At 39.5% G+C, this 20,696-nt stretch overlaps 1 protein-coding gene and 1 long non-coding RNA gene across 3 annotated transcripts; one reads left to right on the top strand and one right to left on the bottom strand.

The window, feature by feature from the left end:
- On the bottom strand, window positions 1-3,441 carry LOC149118197 (uncharacterized). The gene is made up of 2 exons (XR_016207802.1): window positions 3,336-3,441; window positions 1-2,060 (listed from the first exon to the last, which is right to left on the bottom strand). It is a non-coding gene; the product is annotated as an uncharacterized LOC149118197 (long non-coding RNA).
- Window positions 3,442-3,987: 546 nt separating this feature from the next.
- Window positions 3,988-14,831, top strand: LOC110061292 (alpha-adducin-like). Of its 2 annotated transcripts, none has more exons than XM_020768137.2 (10): window positions 3,988-4,342; window positions 4,723-5,182; window positions 7,845-8,084; window positions 8,340-8,390; window positions 8,995-9,087; window positions 9,440-9,538; window positions 9,872-10,033; window positions 10,655-10,830; window positions 11,287-11,413; window positions 12,598-14,831. In XM_020768137.2, exons 2-10 carry the CDS (start codon window positions 4,724-4,726, stop codon window positions 12,895-12,897), a joined length of 1,707 nt encoding a protein of 568 aa, XP_020623796.2. In that variant the 5' UTR covers window positions 3,988-4,342; window position 4,723; the 3' UTR covers window positions 12,898-14,831. The 2 variants fall into 2 exon arrangements, with proteins under 2 accessions (XP_020623796.2, XP_020623797.2); XM_020768138.2 differs by lacking the exon at window positions 3,988-4,342 and adding an exon at window positions 4,357-4,564.
- Window positions 14,832-20,696: the final 5,865 nt, after the last annotated feature.

Raw genomic sequence — 20,696 nt, 5'->3', positions numbered from 1 at the left:
TTTTGTTTTTTGGATACATGTATACTGTTACTGGTCATACAAGAGGTACCTTGCTACTGAGTTAAGTCTTAATGTGTGTATTTTAAAGGAGAAGGTCACTCCAAAAAACATAAATTTTATGTCAACGCTAATGAAAACCTTACACTGAGGTTAGCCACTCACTGCCAGAGGCGCCAATGTATGCTTTCCGTTCAACCTTGTTGAGCTGCGTCGTTGCTGTACTTTGCGACGGCAATTAAACACGACAATTATTATTATTATTATTATTATTATTATTATTATTATAGAAGTTTCAGCGTCTGAAGTGCAGGTTTTCCTTATGAAGTTCACCTCCAAAGAAGCACCCAGGCCAAGTTTTCATGACATCATTCTGTCTGACAGATTTTGTCCTGACGGCTTGCGACAAGCCTTTTGACTACCACTCTGGGTTATGGCTGCTCTTGAGACATACTATTTTGAGCTAAACATGCTCTAAACTCCAAAATAATAGCATTGAAAATAGTGAAAAGGATAATCGCTTAGAAAAAAAATAGATTTTGCTGACCATGTGACAGATGCCAAGTCAGTTGCAGGTTCTTCTCCTTCCCACCAATTTCAAGTTGGATGGAATGAAGTCACTTAAACACAGCCTCAGGCTGCCAAGACAGTTGCAAAATGGTGGCCTCCGAAGTCGCTTCTTAATTTCGAGATGAATTTCCTAAGGATAGCAGGCACTTCAGAGGCTGAACCTTTGGTGAGTGGAAATGCTGAATATTCACTTGCTATAAGTGAAGACAAAAAGAGTAAGCTTTTTGGAGTGACCTTCTCCTTTAAACTGAAAACATGTGAGCTAAATGCAACAAAATGTATATTAAACTTGGGCCAGTTCAGTATGATTTATTACAAGGTTTAAATCAGCCACAAAAAAATTGTTAGCAACTGATATTACTTTTTGAAGGCTTCTGGAAGGGTTATACTTTTATAAAGCACCTGGCAGCAAGTACTATTTTGGTTTACTAAAGAAAGACTCTTGTTACTGCTTAAGGAAACTGTGTTTGGTACAGTAGGTGTCAAAATATTATGGCTTTGATGACATGATAATAGAGATATCAGCCTTGGTAATTTCAGGGATAGGGGATAACCAATCTCCAAATAATAGAGTTATGGGACTTCACTATCAAAGTGATGCCTGATGCTTATTATAAATTGTGTATATTACTCCTAAAATGTACGATCCAGAATTTTGTTTTGTGGGTAATAGCTCAAATTCATTTTCACCTCTGTGAGGTACAAATATTCTTAAAACAACCAACACTGACAATTTTAAATTACAATGGAACTCTGTTAATCCGGTTGCTGGGCCACAAATATCTGACCACATTAACAGTGTGATTAAAGGGGTTCTTTAAATAAGAAAATGACCGACTATCTGAGCCTTTGTTCAAGCCAGAATCAAGTGGCTGTAATAACAAGGTGGCTATGTGAATGGGGTGGCCAGAAGGCAGGGTTCCACTGTAGAGATGAACATATAAGATGATCCTCTCAAACACTTACCCATAAAGATTTTGGAAAGTATAGTTTGTATAATCAGTTAGACAACACACAACTTGGGCCCAGAGCTGACTAGAGATATTCCATTTTATATCCACACCCCCTTCCCCCAGCCGCACTCACTAAATAAGTCAATATTCACCACCTAACAGAAAAGATAAAAGTGCAGAAATAACTCTTTCATAGCCCCGTCTAAAGCTCGTGTCAACAGAGGAAGAGGGAGTGTGGAAATAAAATAGAATGGCCCTACTAGGGACCATTTATATGGTCTTGGGTACCCAAGACAACCCTTCTCCTGAGTTACCTTGGCCAAGCTAACTTTTCATTTATTTCTTTGAAAATTCAACCAACTGTTTACATTTAGGATCATGAACCTGTCTCGCCTGCGAGACAACAGGGGTGGGTGAGTTGTCTAGCCTTGGCTCACGTCACGCCTTGGCACCCTGACAGGCAGGACAACTTTTCTTTATATAAACACTTTGGCTTGGCTAACCGGGACAACTCTTCGCATGGCAAGTGTCACATGATGCCTAGATTTAGAATTTAAAGCAGAAATATCAATTTACAAAGAGAAAATTAACTCAGCAAAACCCACTGTGATTGAATGACTGAGGGAAACTCAAACAAAGAGGGATATTGCCCATTTGATTATTCAATAAGGGTTTTGAATAGTCATGCAGGGTCAAATTCAGCCAAATGCATGGGGAAATAAATGGCAAACAATCACTTTAAGATCACACCAAGCTAGAATTCTCAGCCCACCCACAATGGAGCAATCACAACTGAGCTTTGTGAATTATTTGATGCATGCATATGAGACAGCCATTTTTCATTCTTTCTTTACAAGATGGAAGGTAGATGCCATTTAAACATTGATCAAATAATGAACAAAGGTCCTGTTGCTACAGAGTTACATTGTATCCCCACCAAATTAACAGAAGATGAGGTGTTGTAAACAGGTCTTTGGAAGAACTAAAAAAGCTGTGAAAACAATCACCACTGGCCTGTGTTCCCACGGCATCTCTTGTTGAGTCAATTTGATATATAGAACATATCTTTAAAATCTCAAAATAGTCGAATTAACTAATTATGACTACCAAAATCTGTGATTCTCCCTACACTATTTATTAACAGAATAAAAATTTGATAAACTATTTACCACCATGGAAGCTGACACAGTTGCCCTAAACATAACTTTTGACGGCCTTTTGTTTATGGTCTTATCAATAATGATGAAAAAGTAGCTTCTTCTAAACAACATTACCCAATTCAAGACTAGAGTACAAAACCCATATCCTATTTAAGGCCAAAATGGCCAAAACTGATACCCTATCTATGACCAAAACGACTGAAAAACCATACCTTTTGGGGCCACACATACCCCTATAGTGCATATAAGGGAGTACCCCCCGCCCCGGGTCACATTAGGAGTGGGTACCTGTCAAAAGCGGAGGTAAAGTTAAGGGCTAAGGAGTTAACCCTATAAACAGGCCAAACCCCCTCTTTTGGAACTGCCCAAAGAAGTTGATCCCCAGGCCAGCATTGCAGTTCAGACAATACAGAGGAATGTACAATTGACCACTAGATATAATTTGAATTCTGTCCAGCATACATGTATATTTATGAAGAGCTTCACAGTACCCGGGGGGTACTCCCAGAAAATTTGGTGGGGGAGTGCTTCACCCCTTTGTTGATCTCTTCGGGGAAATCTGATATCCCCAAAGTTCGCCTCTAACTCTCAACATTGCTTATTTCTTACAGAGAAAAACCGTATTCAACAAGAGATACGGAAATAGGACACTAACCTTGAGTATACGCTTCAGCATGTCTTTTCCACCACACGCACGTGGATGCAGAGCTTCAACTGTGTTCACTTTCAGAAAAAAACGGTTTCTGTTAAATATGTTCCCGTTGTACACAGTGCAAACTATGGCTAGCAATACTTCATCCAGGTTGTTGTTAACGTTATAGGCTATTGCACTTAGTGTTATCACCGAATCACGAATGATAAGAACCAAAAGTCGGAACAACACCAGTTTTGAATATGTGTAAAATCCGCCATTCGATGACAGAAGGCTCTCCGTTATTTTCCTTCAAAACAATACTAAACTGTTCTCTTTTGCCAACAGTTTTGCTTCAAAAGTCGAAGAAATGTGCCTTTACGATATTTCTATCCTCAGTATGGAAGGACACGGACCTGATGGTTTGCAAATAGAAGAAAATCTTCCCCAATCGAAACGCCATTTTTTCGCTTTGTGAAACGAGCTGCGCGGCACCGTTTAAACCGGATGTGACGTCACTTTTTGTTGGATGATCCAGTACAAAAATTTCAGGAGTCTTCTGCCCCGCCCCTGATTTATTTAAAAGACTTACATGTAAAAGTCAGCAAAAATGAACAGAGAAGGACTAGGAACGAAATTATTTGCGCGTGCTCAGTTTGGGATTATAAAATTAAAATGGCGGACGAAGATGGCTTTTTCGCTTCGAAAAAAAAAAATCTACGTATGTCATCATTTATTCCAGCGGATTATTTTCGTCAAGAAAAGCGCATCAAGCAAGCTGTCAACGTGAGATGAAAGTATTCAGAATTAACTCCAACATGAGGTCACACGTCGCTGACCTCGAGTACAAGGATGCATGCAAAATAACTTTAATATTCATTCAGATCGGAATATAAATGAAGCTGATTGATTTGAATATTCCAAGGACCAGTGAATACAAACAACAGAAATTTGCCATAAAGGCCCATAGTAGGCGTGTTTACCAAGTCACATGTTAAAAGAAGTCATTGTTGTCGAAGCAAACCCAACAGGTTGGTTGAGAAATTATTCAATTTTTTTCTACAAAACATCTGAAAACATTTAACATTCGATGCAGGCTTCGCAGTTGTTACTTTCGCTTGCAATATCAACTCGCTGGACTTAAACTCAGCAGGGCCTTTATCTCTTTGGACTCTCTGTTTAAACAAAATAGGATTTGCGTGTCTTTTTAACGCGTCTATTTAATTCTCACCCGAGATAATTCAACGAGCAAGGTGGAGTTCCGTTAGCGTATAAGTTTACATGTGAATCAAATATAATTTCCTCGTGATCAGGTTGCACGTTCAAGTTTCAATACAACGAAGCTATAAATGTAGCTGAACGTCAATTTGGTCTCTAACCATCCTAATGACTTCTGTAACTTGATTTTCAGCATGTCGACTACTGTAACACCGAGAACCACCAAAACCCAAGTGGAAGCTTCGAAGCGATGGAGCGCTCCGCCGCGTTCACGGACGGTGGGGCGTGCAGTTCGATCTCCCGACGAAGTAGTCCGGGATGTTCGAGGCCTCAAGATGCGACAGAGAGTTTCCTTGGCCCTCGCTGATGATAACCTGAGAGGAGAGCTGGAAGACATTGTCTCGGCCCATAGTCAAAGCCCGATCAACGCGGACGCCTTCCGCACGTACCAAGACTTCTTGATCCCATCGGCATCGTTGTACGGTGGTGGGTTCCCAAGTTTGTCCGCCTCTGCTATAGCAGACATCAGAGGGGCCGATACACTGCACTACTCTAAGTTTGAAAGGCAACTACGTTGCAAGGTGGCTTCGGTGTATCGTCTCATGCAGATGTTTGGATGGGGAAAAGGAGTTTTTGATCGCGCTGCCTGCACGGTATGGGTTCATATTAAGTTAATATTTCAGGAAGTGTCGTGTTTTATTGTTAGCGATATCGATTACAGCACATCAGTGCAATCGCAAACTGCGGAAACAATTCTTTTAATTTTGTAACATTATTTTTGGGCTTTCGTTCAACGCCTTTATATATTTAACTTTCAAATTTCCTGTGAAATATGCATGCATGATTGCGTGTTCGGTAGGCACGGCGTAAAGTGAGATTATATTTCAGGAATTTATTTGCTCACGATACCTGTTGGTCAAGTTATTTGCCAAGTTGTTGATATTTATCACTGGCTTATTTAAAACCCCTTTCTTTTCTCATTGGTTCAAATGTGGATCCTGACAATATCAAAAATGAAATCATAATTTCCGCTCCACACGAGAAAGAAAAATAAAACCTCTGGCACCCAAGATATTGAGGTGTAGACTTTCTGTCTGAATACTATAGGCTCAGCCCTTGACTGGTTAATGTTTGTACTGCCAGTTCTGTTCATGCCATTAATTTATCATATCATTTATCAATGATGTCCAAAATATTAAAAATAATTCCATGTACTAAAAAAATAATTTGGAGGTCTGCCAAAACTGGATGAGGCTGTAGGCTCAGTCTAGTTTGGCATAATTTTGGAGGAATTATCAAATTTATTTGGATATTTACGTGCTGTTTATTTTTACAGTGCCCAGTGAATCTAAAATTTTGTCTGTTTGTATATGATATACTAGATTTTTCTACATAATTTGGAGTGAAGATATTTTGCCATTCTCCTTTCCAAACTGTTTCTCAGCTTTTAATTAGCTATTTAATGATTTTTTCCCCTTTGTTATATGGTCAGATAACGAAAGATCAAGGTCAAAAACAACCCTCAATTCAGTGTGCTTTTAAATCAAATTGCTACATCTGACAGTTCAGACAAATCCATGCAGATCAATGGCCAATAATATGCAAGGTCAAGAAAGGTTTTTTCTTAGAAGGCGGGCTGATACATCTCATTGTTATTGAGAAAATGCCAACCAAACACAAATCATCATTTGTTTATCTGCAGCTTAGGTGGAATCAAATGTTTTCTTTGTTTTCTAAGAAAATTCCAGAATGTTTTTTGAATCCTTTATCATATACAGCTTCTCTGATCCTTGCAGTACGTTAATTAAATAATTTTCAGAATTGTCTGCATTTAGCAAGAAGCATTAAAATTATGACCTGCAAACTGGCTTATTTTGATGCATTCAATTTACCTTTAATTTCCATACATATAGTGAACAGATCCTTTTACTTTTCACATTCCCTTGAAAAACCTACTGCAACTATTTCCATTTCACACTGTTACAAAAATTGCTCAAAGTTAAAAAAAAAAAATTACGCTTTTTAAGTCTGACCTTGTGTAATAAAATTTATTGGTAAATATGCAATGTTCCTGGGAAGGAGTCTGAATTAGCATAATTTCTCTGAGCTCATATATGAGAACTGAAATGTAATCAACTAAGAGAAAAATATTCTGTTTCAACTATGACCAAGCAAAACACAATTATTACAATATATTAGATGGCATTTTAACTTTTTTTCAAGCCTTTCTATAAGTTGCATAACAAGAGCAAATTTGGTTAACTGAAAATAATTTTTTTGTGTGTATGCAGAAGGTGTGGTATCCTTATGGTAAGTGGGTTAGACTTGAGTTTGAGTGACCTGGGTGTGGCCTAACTGTGTTCTTTGGTTCTTAAGGGAGATGCTTTATTCTCACAGTGCCTGTATTTTTGGGTGCTGGAAAGGAGGTGGGGAAGGCTGCGATAAACTAGCATCCCTTCAAGCATAGGGGACTCCCATATGAAAAGGTGGGGATGCTTGTCATCGCGCTTAGTGGTACAAATCAAGGATTGTGGTCTCACTTAGGGTGTTGATGACAAAATGTCACTGACTGTTTTTAGCTGTCAAAGTTTCTTTTAGGGGCACTCAAAAAAATAAAAGAAAAGGAAAGAAATGCTCTTATTTCCATTTCTACATGTAGCCTCGATTTCTGCTGGTCTCTCAAGTCGAGTCTCCTAGCGCGGGCTCCTTTCCTGAACAGCAGCTGGTAATTTAGCCTATTCCATTTTAAGTGGTATCTTTTAGGGGTCAAACTTTCTTGAGCCACACCCAGACTGGTCCCCTTTAGGGGGTTTAATTCACATTTTCTGACAAGCATCCCCAACCTTTTTATATGGGTGCCCCACCCCTCCCCCCAGGCCTTCAAGGGGAGTAGCAATTATAGCATTAGTCACAATAGACTCAGTTATAAGCTCTGATAATTTGAGCTGGTTGGCTGATAGTTGACTTAAGCTTTTTGTAGCATAGAGTTTTGATTAATTAATTAATTCATAAGGATATATTCTGTTCCGCTGTAAGTTTCCATTCTGTTTGTATCTTTATATTTGTGTGTGTGTGTGTGTAAGTGTGTTACCGACCGATAACTGTATAAATAATCTATGTAACTTAATGTCTGCCCATTGTTTTTAGCCCTTATGGTTATTTTGGGCAGGCAGTACTCTATACTAATTTAATGTTTATTGTAATTATTTTATAAATTGTGAGTACAAATAAATGGTTGTTGTTGTTGTTGTTGTTGTTGTTGTTGTTGTTGTTGTTGTTGTTGTTGTATTAATAAATTGAAACATTTTTTTCCAGGTCTGTGCATCTGAAAATGACAATGAAGAAAACCGCTATTTTGTTGCTCCTACTGGTTTGCTTTTCAATGAAGTGACAGCATCTTCAGTTTTGAAAGTTGACCACAAGGGAAATGTTGTCGAAACAGGAAACACCAACTTAGGAATCTCACAGTCAGCATTTGAACTTCATGCTACCATACACTCCACAAGGAAAGATGCAAAATGTGTCTTGTTCCTTTCAGCTGACTCTGTGAAAGCTGTAAGTATTGTTTTTTGACAAGCAAAACCAGTCAAGCATTCACGTGGCAATCAAGCATTCAAGCATAATTAATTCTCCCATTAATGATCAAAAACTCATATAAGCATATGGATTAAATCAATATCTGTCTTCATGTGATTAGTACATTACATGTATGCAAAATTATTTGACAGCTCGCTTGATAGGCCTGACATGTTGCTTCTTCAGTACTGTAATTTTTTAAATTATTGTTATTATAATTATTTTGGCTTTTAGGTTTCTGCGATAAAAGTAGGACTTGTGCCAATTTCTCAAGAAGGAATAGCAGTAAGTACAAAGAAGCTCTACAAAGGCCTTATGGAAGACCTTTGTGAGTTGGTGCTTAATGATCCTAAATAAAGAAGGGGATTTATTGGAAAGAGCATATTTCAAATCATGTACAGTCAAGGCATATACACTGTAAAAGAAATAATGAAAACTGTTAAATAATCTGGTTTCATGCAATGGGACATTTTTACAAAATAGTAGCTGTTATGTACAATGAACATTAGACTTAATGGTGGATGACAAATGTTAAAATGATAATAATGGATCATTTATTCATTAGATGTAATGCATAAAAAGCATAAAGTTACCTGGTTTTCTTGTTTATAAATTGTCATGATCTACCATCTATGGATTGGAGAGGTAGTAATTGAAACATTGAAGTTCCAGAGAGAGGCTTCAACGGAGAACTCAGTTTCTCAAATGGAAAAATTTTGTTTAATTTTCAACAGTCACATTTTGTAAAAACGAAAAATGCTTGCTACAGTTAGTCTTTGATCATCTTAATCACCACTCTGTAAATGTGGGTTCTTGTAGTGAAAATCCTTTTGTGCAACCTTGTGTAAGAAGAGTACAGTGTGCTGACATTGCGTTGTTATAATGATAGGTTGGAGAAGTTTCCTATCACACTTTTCCTGGGTTTACATTGGATGAAGAAGCCAGGGATTCCTTAATTAACAGCTTTGGACCATCAAGCAGGGTATGTCAGGGTCAATATGTCGGGGTCAATATGTGATGTCAAATCTTTGAATTATTTTGAGTGATCAGTTGTTCATTTTTGTTTCACAGAATTGATATAGAGTGGAACCCCGCGTTATGACCACCCTGTTAATATGGCCACCTGGTTTTTATGGCCAATTTATTCTGGCCAGAACAAAAGCTCAGTCAGTCATTTTCTTATTTAAAGAACCCATTTAATATGGCCACCCTGTTAATACAGCCAGATTTTTGTGGCCCACTGGTGACCAGATTAACGGGCTTCCACTGTATTGTTACAATGCAAATATTGAATATAATTATTTCCAACTGATCTGTCCTTATTAATATTTCAGGTGTTGATTTTAAGGAATTATGGTGCCATTTGTGTGGGAGAAACAATAGAAGAAACTACCTATCTTGCTTACCTACTTGTCACAGCTTGTGAACAACAGGTATGGGGCACATCAAGGGAACTAATGGTTATGCATTTTTGCAAAGTTAACATGCACTTAACAATTCAAGTCAGCAAAGAGATCAGATGTCTGCATGTAGGGCTTGCTATAGTAAGCATTATCTGTCCGTTCAAGATCTTGGCCCACCCAACACACCCACGATTACTTGTAAACAGGCAAGTTCACAACACCTGCCGAGGGACTCTGTCCCTTACACTTTTCAGATGTGATATGTATTCCTTAGTATCCCCTCTAGCCATTTACAAATGAGGATGCCAAGAATGAAGCTGTAAGAAATGGAAAGAACCCTTTTTCTGACTGATTTTTCCATAGCTCTCTGCGTTGAGTGTCGGGGTGGATGAACTGATAAAGATTGATGACGAAGCCAAGGAACAGATGGACAACGCATTTTATGGAGGTCTGGACGCTAATGAGAATCAACAGAAGATGGCTGAAGTGCACTTTGAGGCCTGGATGAGACTGCTAGATTCCAGGGTAATGGAAGTTCCTTTGAAGGAAGAACTCTGCATTCTTTTGGGAAATTTGTGCAAAAATATCCAAGTTGGAAAATGAAAAATGCTGCAAAAGTTGACATGTGCACTTCAGTTTCTAAGCTCTGTTCAGTTCTATGGCACTAAAAAAGTACAGCAAATGTTTCAGTTTCGGTATGAATTGTTTTGTAAGTGGAAAAAAGGAAGTTGTTGGTCACATTTCTATAGGATTACAGACAATCTATAGACCATATGAGGGAACTTTAAGCAGTTATAGAACCATTTGCTATAAAAGTGGTTTGTGTTTCTATGGAATGTTTTGTTCTAGACAGTCACTGATCCACTTGTGTTTCTAAAACACTAAAAAAACACAGAAAATATTTTCTACTTGCTAAAGAGTAGAACTCGTTCCCTACATTTGCATGTGTACAGATTAAATGATTAATATCACAATAAACTTTTGAACATTAGGTACCAAATGGAGTGATACATGTCATCGCATTGCTAAAAAAATGTCTCCATCCCACATAATGACTGATACTTTTAACAAATGCCGCCAAGGTGACATTTACTTTCTGCGCGTGTTTTCATATACCGATACTTGTGAATTTGTTCTTAAATTCAGGGCTGTAAGACGGGCTACAACTACCGCAACCCCGAAATCTTCAAAACGGAAGTCAAGGAACCAAAATCTCGCGAGGCTGCGCCAGCCAAGACGTCTAGTGCACGAACAGAGCTGACAATCTACCGTGACGCCAATATACGCCGCAGCGCTTCCCTTGGGCGAGGCAACACCTACAGGTAGGTGAATGTGAGGGATAGGCTTGCACCTCGTAAGCGTACTGACTATTGGTATAAGATGCTAGAATAGCAACATGTAATGAATATCTGTCCATTCTAACTCACGCAGAGATCCACCACGAAAGTTTGACCGTTTGTTCTGGAAATTTTGTCCATTCCATTAGGTTTCCAACGAAATTTCTGTGATATTTGTTGCTTCCATGTCATTGCTGAACCAAAACTGCAATAATCGCGAGTAGTCTCACGTGACTTTTTCCGCGCTTTTACGGTTGGCGGGATTTAACTTTGAGCTGATTGGTTCTTTAAGCTCTAACCAATCAGAGCAAACAAGTTATTTTTCAATCAATCAGGAACAAATCCAAAGCCCATCGTACTTGATTTTCGCGCGTTTTTCCGCGCAAAGGACGAGATGCATGTATTTGCTTTGAGTTCTAATTGGTTCATTTGGTTTCCTAGGAGTCGCCTCAAGTGGCTCAACTCACCTGTTAAGTCTACCGAGTACAGGCGAGAGCGGGAACTGGACAATTCTGAGCCCACACTCATTAAGGACAGGAAGCCAGAGAAAGAAAATAAAGACGATGAGGTAAACGACTAAGTGCGCAATTGAACTGCTGGAAGGAAGTCAGGATGACTCACCCCTGTATTGTGTTTAACCCTTCATACCCAAAATAAGTTGATTGTAGTCAAATGCCGCTCTGCCACTGGATTAGAGTGCGGCTTTATGCGCACAAAACTTGTCATGGCGTCCTACAAAAATTGTCATTTGTACATCGGGATTATGAGAGAACCACGTTTCCTTAAACCTGCGAACATTCGCAGGTTTTCGTCGCCCTAACTAATCCCAGAGCGAAGACTGTGTCTGCTCGCTGGCTAACAAAGCACTTTGTTATCCAATTGGAGTGCGTGTGCTATAGACATTGTATTTTCACATGAACACTCTCATTGGAGAACTTGACCTGTATTGTAGGAGATTAAGGGACTGTGCAATAATTACCTCGAGGGGGCGGGGGTTTGGAAAATTAGGGGGGGGGGGCATGGGAGAAAATGACAACAAGAGAGAGGGGGGTTGGATGTAAAGTTTAATACATACAGGGGGGGCATTACTTTCTCATTCCTTTTTGCAAACTGGAAAACTAGTGGAAGAGTTATTAGAGTTCACATATAAATACTAACATTGGAATAAAACTGACAAATTTATCAACTCTAAGGTGTTCTGATCTATGAACCGTTGTTTTCCTATCTGAAGAAAGGTCTCTGCAAGAGGTATGTTCCCAGTACAACGTGGACGAGAGTGTATGTAAAAGTTATGTACAGCACCTTTCGCTCCTCGATGCAAAAGCTAAAAAAAGACTAAGAGAAAGGAACCCTCTTCCGCTTATTTCTTGGACAATTGAAAAAGATGTAAAAGCGCTTACCAACAAGTAGCTGAAAATTTATCTAAAGCAAAAAGGTCTCAAGATAAGTGGAAGCAAGGCTGAATTGATTGATCGAGTTCTCAACCACGCACGCGGGAACCTTAGTGCTGTAGAAGACGAGGAATCTCCCAATTCATGCGAAGACGACACAAGCTCAGAGTCCAGTGATTCTGATGACTCTTCAAGTGACTCTTCGACATAGTTTTGGGGCATATTTCACCCATTTCCCAGACCCCACACCCCTCTTTCGAGGTAATTATTGCACAGTCCCTAAGTTGCTCAAAATACCTTGAGCTGCAGACACGTTATCTTCGAGGAAGATTTAAGTCTCTTTTTTTCTCTTGAAAAACAGGAAGTGTTTATCACCACGAAAGTCGTTTCAGTTAACCAGTCTGCGCCAGAACTGCCAACAGAGGAGGTCACGGAGGAAGTGGTGACGTACGTGCATGCGCAGGACAGGAACTTTTCTCCACAGGAGATCCAGTTGTTGATAGATGACTCCCGGGATAGCCTGGACGCTAGTGGAGAGCCCGTGGTGGTGGAGCTGGTACGAGAGCCGGTGGGTCTTGTGCGGAGGAAGTCTGGAAACAAGGTGAAGAAGCGACGAAGTTTTAGGGATAAGTTTGCCAAGAGGCTGAGCAGCGGACAGTAAAATAATTAAGTTGAAATCCCGTTGATCTAACCTTTTTCCACACTGAAGTATGTTGAGACTTTTGCAGTTCCCTGTATTTGCCTTTTAACTCCTGACATAAGGAATAGCAAGTTTGTTCCCAGTGTCTTTGTTCCTACCGGACATAGTGGGAATAGAGGGTCTGGGAACGAGGTTTGAAAGAAGCAGAAGCCAAAGTCCAGGATCGTCCGTCTGCGCATACATAACTTCAATCAACTAAAGAATGGTACTCGTGCGGTTTGTGAAGAAAGCTTAAATGAGAAACAGTGTTTTGACGTGACGGGATGTTTTTTCGGATTTAATTGAGTTTACTCTTGCGAGCGCTTACGAATGATCCCTGTCTTTTTCTGCCAGTTCCTAGGGAGAGGGGAAATTTTAGAATTTAAATATTGAGGGATACGTTTTCTAAAGGGGGAAAGTCACACCTTTTTACATGCAAGCAGAACTGCGCTCGCATTCGCGCAAGATCAGTCTTTACACACTCGTTACACGCATACTCTGAAGTACACGCGCGCTTGAACGGCATACACGCTCGCTTAAAGGGCTTTCATTGCCCGCTTATCAACTACGTTGCGTACGTTTCCTTTTTATAAATACCACAGCCTATGATCGCATGTGTAACGGGTGAAAACAATCACAGGTACGTTAATTAGCTGCTTTTTAAATTATATTCCTAATGTATAAGCGTGCTTTTTCTCAGAAATATACTTTTACCCTTTTATAAAGTGTTGTTACAGAGCACCTTGGGTTCACACGTTTTTATATTAGCAGTGGCATTTTAACTTTGGTAGAACAGAAATGTTTTGAATTAAAGGGTTATCGTTGCTCAAGTTCTAAGCAAAGTCGTAGTGCTCATTAAAATAATGAAACGGAACTGTTTTGTAAAATGAAAGCGAATCCGCGCTTGTATTTGTTGACTAAGTTGCTTTAGAATCGAAACTTTTGGAAAATGTGCATCTGCTGGGACAATTGTTGAAAACCATTCATTTTACCCACATTTGGTTTTAAATTTTTATGACGCAATACCAAGAGAGGTATAGTAGGAATTCCCATGTAATTCGTCCCTGCTAACCGAAGCCGTTTTGTAAACCCGTTTACTCTTAGCTTCGAACGTTAAATCTCTTTAAATTTAGGTAAGAATTTCGAGTAGGATGTTAGGAACTTGAAGGATGTATTCATATCAGAAAATGGGTTGTAACCTGAAACCAAATTCCTCTAAGAAGAGTATAGGAAATAAGTGGAAAACTTTTAGGAGAGTTTTACTGTTGACCAGGAAGTCTGGTGGTCGAATCTGTGTCGAAATCACTTCTTTGCATATTATTATCTTACTTTGAAGTATTTGTTAACTCAGTTAATCGCAAATATAGTTATCATTTAACTCCATTTTGAGCAGTTTTCGCGTGGCTTTCGTGAACTGAAACTCATCAAAAACCATTTTCCTTGGTGATGAGACAAATCAACTTAGAGTAGTTTTGATCAGCCCAACTCACGAGTCGATTTGGTGTTGAATCGTATGGACGCTTGCCCCTAGCATCCGGATTGCGACACTCTACAAACGATTTTTGACGAATCGTGGAGCTCGTAAAACGCAGTTATACAGCCGAAAGCACATTGAAGAACTGCTCAGAAAGCGTTCATTGAAGTCAAGTTTTATGTTACTAATAAGTGACAGGACCATGATTTATTTAAGTAATATAATTACTTGCAAATTGGTCGTTGAAGTTATTTGCGTGTCGTGAGCAATTTTAAACGACTATAATAATTGTAGTATTTTATTTGTACGGCCGTCCAAGGCAAGTTTTAAATTAACTTAATTGAACTGTACTGTAATGCTATTTAAAAGTAATGATGTCAAGTTGGTCTTTGAGTAGGAACATGAAATGTAAAACGGTACAATAAAGGTTGTAAAAAAAGAAGCGATGTACTTGTATATGTTTCTCTGGCATTTACCTTCCCTTCTCCATAATCCGAATTTGAAATTTTGAAAAAATTCTAGGTATAGTTTTGTGTAGTTTTTGTTTCACCCAGACAGAAAAATTCCATAGGCAACCTCCGGGAATTTAGAAGATGCGCGAATGCACGCAGGAGTGGCCTGAGGGAATGCCCTCTTTTTCAGGGCTTGGAACAAACGCGCACAGTTGCTCTCCCTCAGTTAAGTGTATTGCAAGCCAATTTCATTGCGTGTGTTAATAAGAGAAGCAATGATTCAAACACTCGTATACCTTAGACTTTTGCGTAGATCTTTCTTTCACGTATCGTTCAACGGCGAAAGTTTAACCCTTGAAAGTTAATCCACAGAAGGGAACAAGAGGTGACAACAGTGGCGACAACCGGTGAAAATTCCATATTGTTTTTACACCGTGTTATCGGCAATAAAACATAATTTTTGGACTGGACGCTTTTGTACTTTTCTCAGTTTTGCTGCGTGATGCATGGAATATCGCGAAAATTTGACTGGCTATTTGAAAGATTTTTATCGAAAATAAAAAGCAACCGATGTACTTTCGCATTCAACTGCTGCGCATTCATCGCACCCTAACGATTGCATGCATGGTCGACAGAATTTTTGTCGGCGTTGGTAACACATAACAGTTAACTAAGTAAATTAATTAACTCTAATTAACGTATTACAAGAAATAAAGGCACAGTGTAACTACTTTACGTTTTAACTTGGTCTAGTCTAATTGACGATCTATTAACTTCGTTCAGTCTATAATAACACATGATTTTGCCCCTCGTTCAGATACATTTGAACACCGCTATCTAGAACTCTTAAAGGGAAACTAAAAATAGTGCGAGATGCCGGGGGTTCGAGACTCGCGGGGTACTCTCGTACCTTATTTAAGGCCAAAATCTGCCATTCTCCCTACCCTATTTATGACCTGACCAAAATTCGATACCCTGTTTATGACCTGACCCTTAAATCAATACCCTGTTTCAGATCCGTTCCCTAGTTCAGACCAATATTAAAGGCGATGTTTATATGCTATTTTTATGCAGGATAGCTTCTTCTAAACGAACATACCCAATTCAAGAGTACAGCGCAAAAACCACACCCTATTTGAGACAAAAATGGCCAGAATCGATGCCCTATTTTTGACTAAAACTGCTGAAAAACCATACCTTTTGGGCCGAACATACCTATATGGATAGTAAGTGACTGAAAAAGTGTATCCAAGGAAAAATGATTTGAGTTCTATAGATAGGGAGGCTCCACTGCTTATTAAACGGATTACTGGATTAGTGGGCATCTCAAAAAGGAAACAAATAATTGATGTAATTAACTCCAGAACTCGAGAAGGTGTGGTCCAAATGTAACGGTTCACTTGATTGGTTTAAGACTTGACCAATCAGGTGGATGTTTAAAATACTGAATCTTTTTGCCTTGTCGCAAGATGATCAAAAACACCGAAAAAACTGCAATTGTATTTAGCGTAATTTCCTGGTTATTTATTAAGCATTTGGTTCTTTGACAACATGCGACAAGATGTGAAACGAAACGTACTATTTTTCACAAAGTACCAAGATAGATCAATAATGTTTTGCTTACAAGAACAGTTTCTCGACTAAAATTTTGCATTGCTTAGCCAGAAAATTGCGAGTCGAACCTATCAGTCAGGGAGTGTCAACCAATCAAATCACTCTCTCATTCTTTCAGAATCGCATTAAAGGTTACCGACGCGACTAAATATTTGCATGTGAATTCAACATTTTCACTTATCCCATCTTGTCCCATTTAAGAGGAGCTAGCCGGCTCTAAGTGCATTGCTTCGATATTTTGGAGCCCGAGGGCAAAGTGTGTCCTTCGACAAAAAGTTTCCAATTTCATTTTTCCTAGTAAGATTCAAGGCATCGTTTCCCTTCGTTGCTCGACTGTTGTGGTATGGATAGTCCAACCTTACAAGGCCTCAGTTTCATATCGATGGCTTCAAATAACAACCCTCTGCCAAGAGCGATTTTCAGTCCTGTTCCTTGCGGTTCTCTTTGGGGAGGCTCGGATGTTACTGAAGGTGAATGTGGTCCTCAACAAATCTTACACTCAGCAGACAACCAACTGAATCAAAGTGAAAGCGCAGATATCAGGTAAGAAAAGGGAAAGTTTCCGAAACAATGATAGCAAGAAAAACAGACTAAACGCATCGTTTGGAAATATCTGCGCCATTTTTTTCCGAGACGGACGAACCAACTGCATCTGTGATCCGACTTGCCTTTTTTTCGTTCCTACTATGAAATGTTGAAACCATCTTTTTCGAAATTAGGCATTTTATTTAATTTTGGCATTTATCTGAAAAAATGTAGAATTCCTTCTTTTTTGGCGTCGTCGACTTTAAAGATTTCAGGGCTGGTGGGTATATAGCTCGTTAAACCGCACAGAACTCATAAATGAACTTCGTTACTTTTTTTCGTCGTTGGTAACGCAAAAAAAATAAATACTATTTCTCAATTGATTAATGCTCTAAAAAGGAGAAACGGTCCTGATTTTATTTAATTTTTAAGTCGATTTCGCAAAGCAAAAAAAAAAAAAAAAAAAACACCCGGGCGATTCAAGAAGGTTCGCAATGTATATTGAAACTATTCAAACACAAGAAATTACTCAGGTATTTTCTCCCTTTAAAAATTTTGCTGTTAAGAAATAGTATGTTAAGAAATATCATGCTTGCTTGAGTTAATTCCTGAATGATTCATTTCTCTGGCATCCCCTTAGAGTTTATTTCATAAAATCGGGCTACATCTTGGTTTCTGTTGTTTTTCTCAAGGATTTGGCTGGTTGAAAACCCAAATCAAAAAAGCACAATTTGCCAGTCGTACTTTTCTAATGAGATCGCAACACGGTTCCCAACGAAATATTGAGTAAAGATGACGCGAATCAGGCGAGAAAAGAAAACGAAACGCCGTATTTCAGAGTCAGAAGTTAACAAGCAATGGTTAATTTAACATAGCATCTAGCGATTTCTTTCTTTTATTTCACTCGATCGTTCTACTGAAACTGATACGTTCAGAAAAACTGATCGTGACTTGGCTTATTGCTTTGTTCTTTTCGTGTTGCGAAATCAAGATCTTCTTCCCGCGGCAACATCCCAAAGCCGTGACGAGCGCTATTTTGGTTGCAAGTGAAGTATTGATCCCCTGTATGTTCGACCTTTACAGATTGGGGGATAGTCGAACCTTACAAGATCTCAGTTACATATCGATGGCTTCAAGAAATGGTTTTTGCCCTTTAAAGTGAATTGCGTCCCGGTGAAAGAACAAATGTTGAGAGGAGAACTGAATGCATGACTCTGACGTGCTCTTTAAAAACATAACCAGTACATTGTGTAACTGTGCGCTCTTTTTCTCAGGCAAATCTTTAGTCGTTATCTTCTCTAAGCGAGCGCGAAGTGCGCGTAACGGGACCTGGTAACGAGTTGTTTGTTGATGACGTCAGGCAAATTTCGCACCAAAGAGAGTGAGCAACCTCGATATCAGGCTCTCTCCTTTGCCTCCTTTGTCATAACGACAAGGGTGGCAAAGGAGAGATTGCCTGGGAACAAGATTGATCGAGCGAGCTGGAAAGGAACGCCTGGGTACTAAGCTGATATTTTTCCTCTCATTCTGTTTCCCAGTCCTCTCTCTCAAGGGCAACCGCCGGTGTCAGACGACCCTGCAGATGCCTGGTTCAATGCAGCGGGGATCCTCTTGTCCCTTAAACACGCGGCCGCTGAGAGGAGCGCTAGAATGGGGAACCCAGTGGAAATCTCGCAGTGGAACCCTTCTACAAGTGAACCTACCATTGTGCAACCACAGGTTTGTAATTATCAACAGTTGTAAGCTTTTATAACGTTCTTTTTTTCCTCCGGTATAGAGAGTTTCCCTCGCGTGGCCAGCTACCATGTAAATTTATTATAACAAAAGAAAGTGTTTACAAAAGAAGAGTGTCCAACTCCTACAGGATTGGTTTGTTACACCAACATGGCTGGCGTTTCATTGTTTTGTGACACCAATATGGCTGGCATGACGTCATGTGAAGACACTTCATACATTATCGCTGAACATCAAAGTCAGAAGCCAATAGCATTTAAGTACTTGATAACGATGCACAAATCAGATTGGGTTGCAACATGACATACTCTCATTTAGTCATGCTGTTATGACAACAAGAAAAATAAGCTGGCGCAGCTTTTTGATTGGATGAAAGACTTTATAAATCAACACTCGTTCTCTCGACAGATAGGTCTTGAATTTTCACCTAATTCTCTCCAGTCCATCAGGACCAGCGTCAAAAGTTTAGTTTATTTGTAAGAAGAAAACGAATAAGTTATAAATAAAATTTACGCCAAACTTATGTACAAGGGTCAGATTAAAACAAGCTATCAATGAAATATAACGATAACAAAATTGCGGCACAAAAAAGACTAACTTTAATAGAGACCTTGTTTCAATTTAAACTACAAAATTCTCCTTACCGATTGTCGCACATCCCTATCCATGTAAGTTTTCATAATTTGGAGACAGCACGTATCACAAGTATTCAGTTGGTGATTTGAATTCTGAATTTGAGTCTACTTTCCTTACGAACTTTACCTTTCTGCAAGTCGATGTGTTGATTACAAATTAGGAATTTAACGCTGAACACTTTTGAAAATTCGATGGCAAACGGTAAAAGCTTTACTATTTTTGTTTTTGACGTTTTTTTTCTCCCCTTCTTTAGACCACAAATGTTGATGCTGCAGCTTTCCTGTCCAATGCAATACCTAACCCGGATGACCCAGAATGTCCTCAGGATTTCTATTCAGGGCCCATATTCCAAGAAGAGACAGTCCAATCCCAAAATGACAGTTCGGATGAGCCTGGGACAAAAGCAAACAAGTGCCGCCTTTGTGACAAGGTGTACGCCCGCCCTTCCACCTTACGCACACACATGCGCACTCACTCAGGAGAGAAGCCATACCAGTGTCACATCTGTATGAAGTCATTCTCTCAGGATGCCAATCTAACAGCCCATCTGCGAATCCACTCGGGCGAAAAGCCATTTAAATGTTTGGTGTGCGATCGAAGGTACGGTAAAGCAGGTCCGCAGGGCCTACACTCTCTGTTGCAGTTAACTTTTTGTGCTTCTGTTGTTTTGGTATAGAAATATAAGGGGTCTCGTTATAATTAAACGTTTATGATACGTGTATATAGGGACGATATATTGACGTATTTCAAAGTACATCTAAATTTATAATCCATCAAATATTCTTTCCCCCCCCCCCCTCCCCCCATCCCCGCGGTTCAAAACTGCGCGTGTTGCGAAATATACTGGAAGTATAATTAACGCAATTGCCTTCATTTGGCGCAAAAAAAAGGTCGAAAATGTTTCCTTGGACATTATCGGTCGGAAGTTTGTTCGCTTCTCGGAACAGATAATGTCCGCGTGGACAAATATACGAGCACATTTTCGCGTAAAACAGAGGCTATTGTTTATGACGGTTATTATGAGTCTGTTTATCTAGACAACGCACTCTTGTTTTGTCCAAGCTTGTTCCCAATATGAACACAAAACTTTACATTATCACTTTGTTTTATCTCTATAGGTTCGCTCAGTCCTCCTCAGTTACTACGCACATGCGCACTCACACTGGTGAGCGGCCTTACCGATGCAAGATGTGCGCCCGTGGATTTGCAGACAGCTCCACGCTGACCAAACACTTGCGGACTCACACTGGCGAGAAGCCATACAAGTGCAAGATATGTCAGCTGAAGTTCTCACAGTCGGGGAATTTGAATCGACACATGCGCGTGCACGAACACGGCAGCGCGTG

Source organism: Orbicella faveolata, unplaced genomic scaffold, assembly GCF_042242905.1.
Source record: "Orbicella faveolata isolate gen_17 unplaced genomic scaffold, um_ofav_v1 contig_1, whole genome shotgun sequence".
Classification (NCBI taxonomy): domain Eukaryota; kingdom Metazoa; phylum Cnidaria; class Anthozoa; order Scleractinia; family Merulinidae; genus Orbicella; species Orbicella faveolata.
The sequence above is the reverse complement of the archived record's forward strand: the minus strand, read 5'-3'. Positions and strand labels throughout refer to the sequence as shown.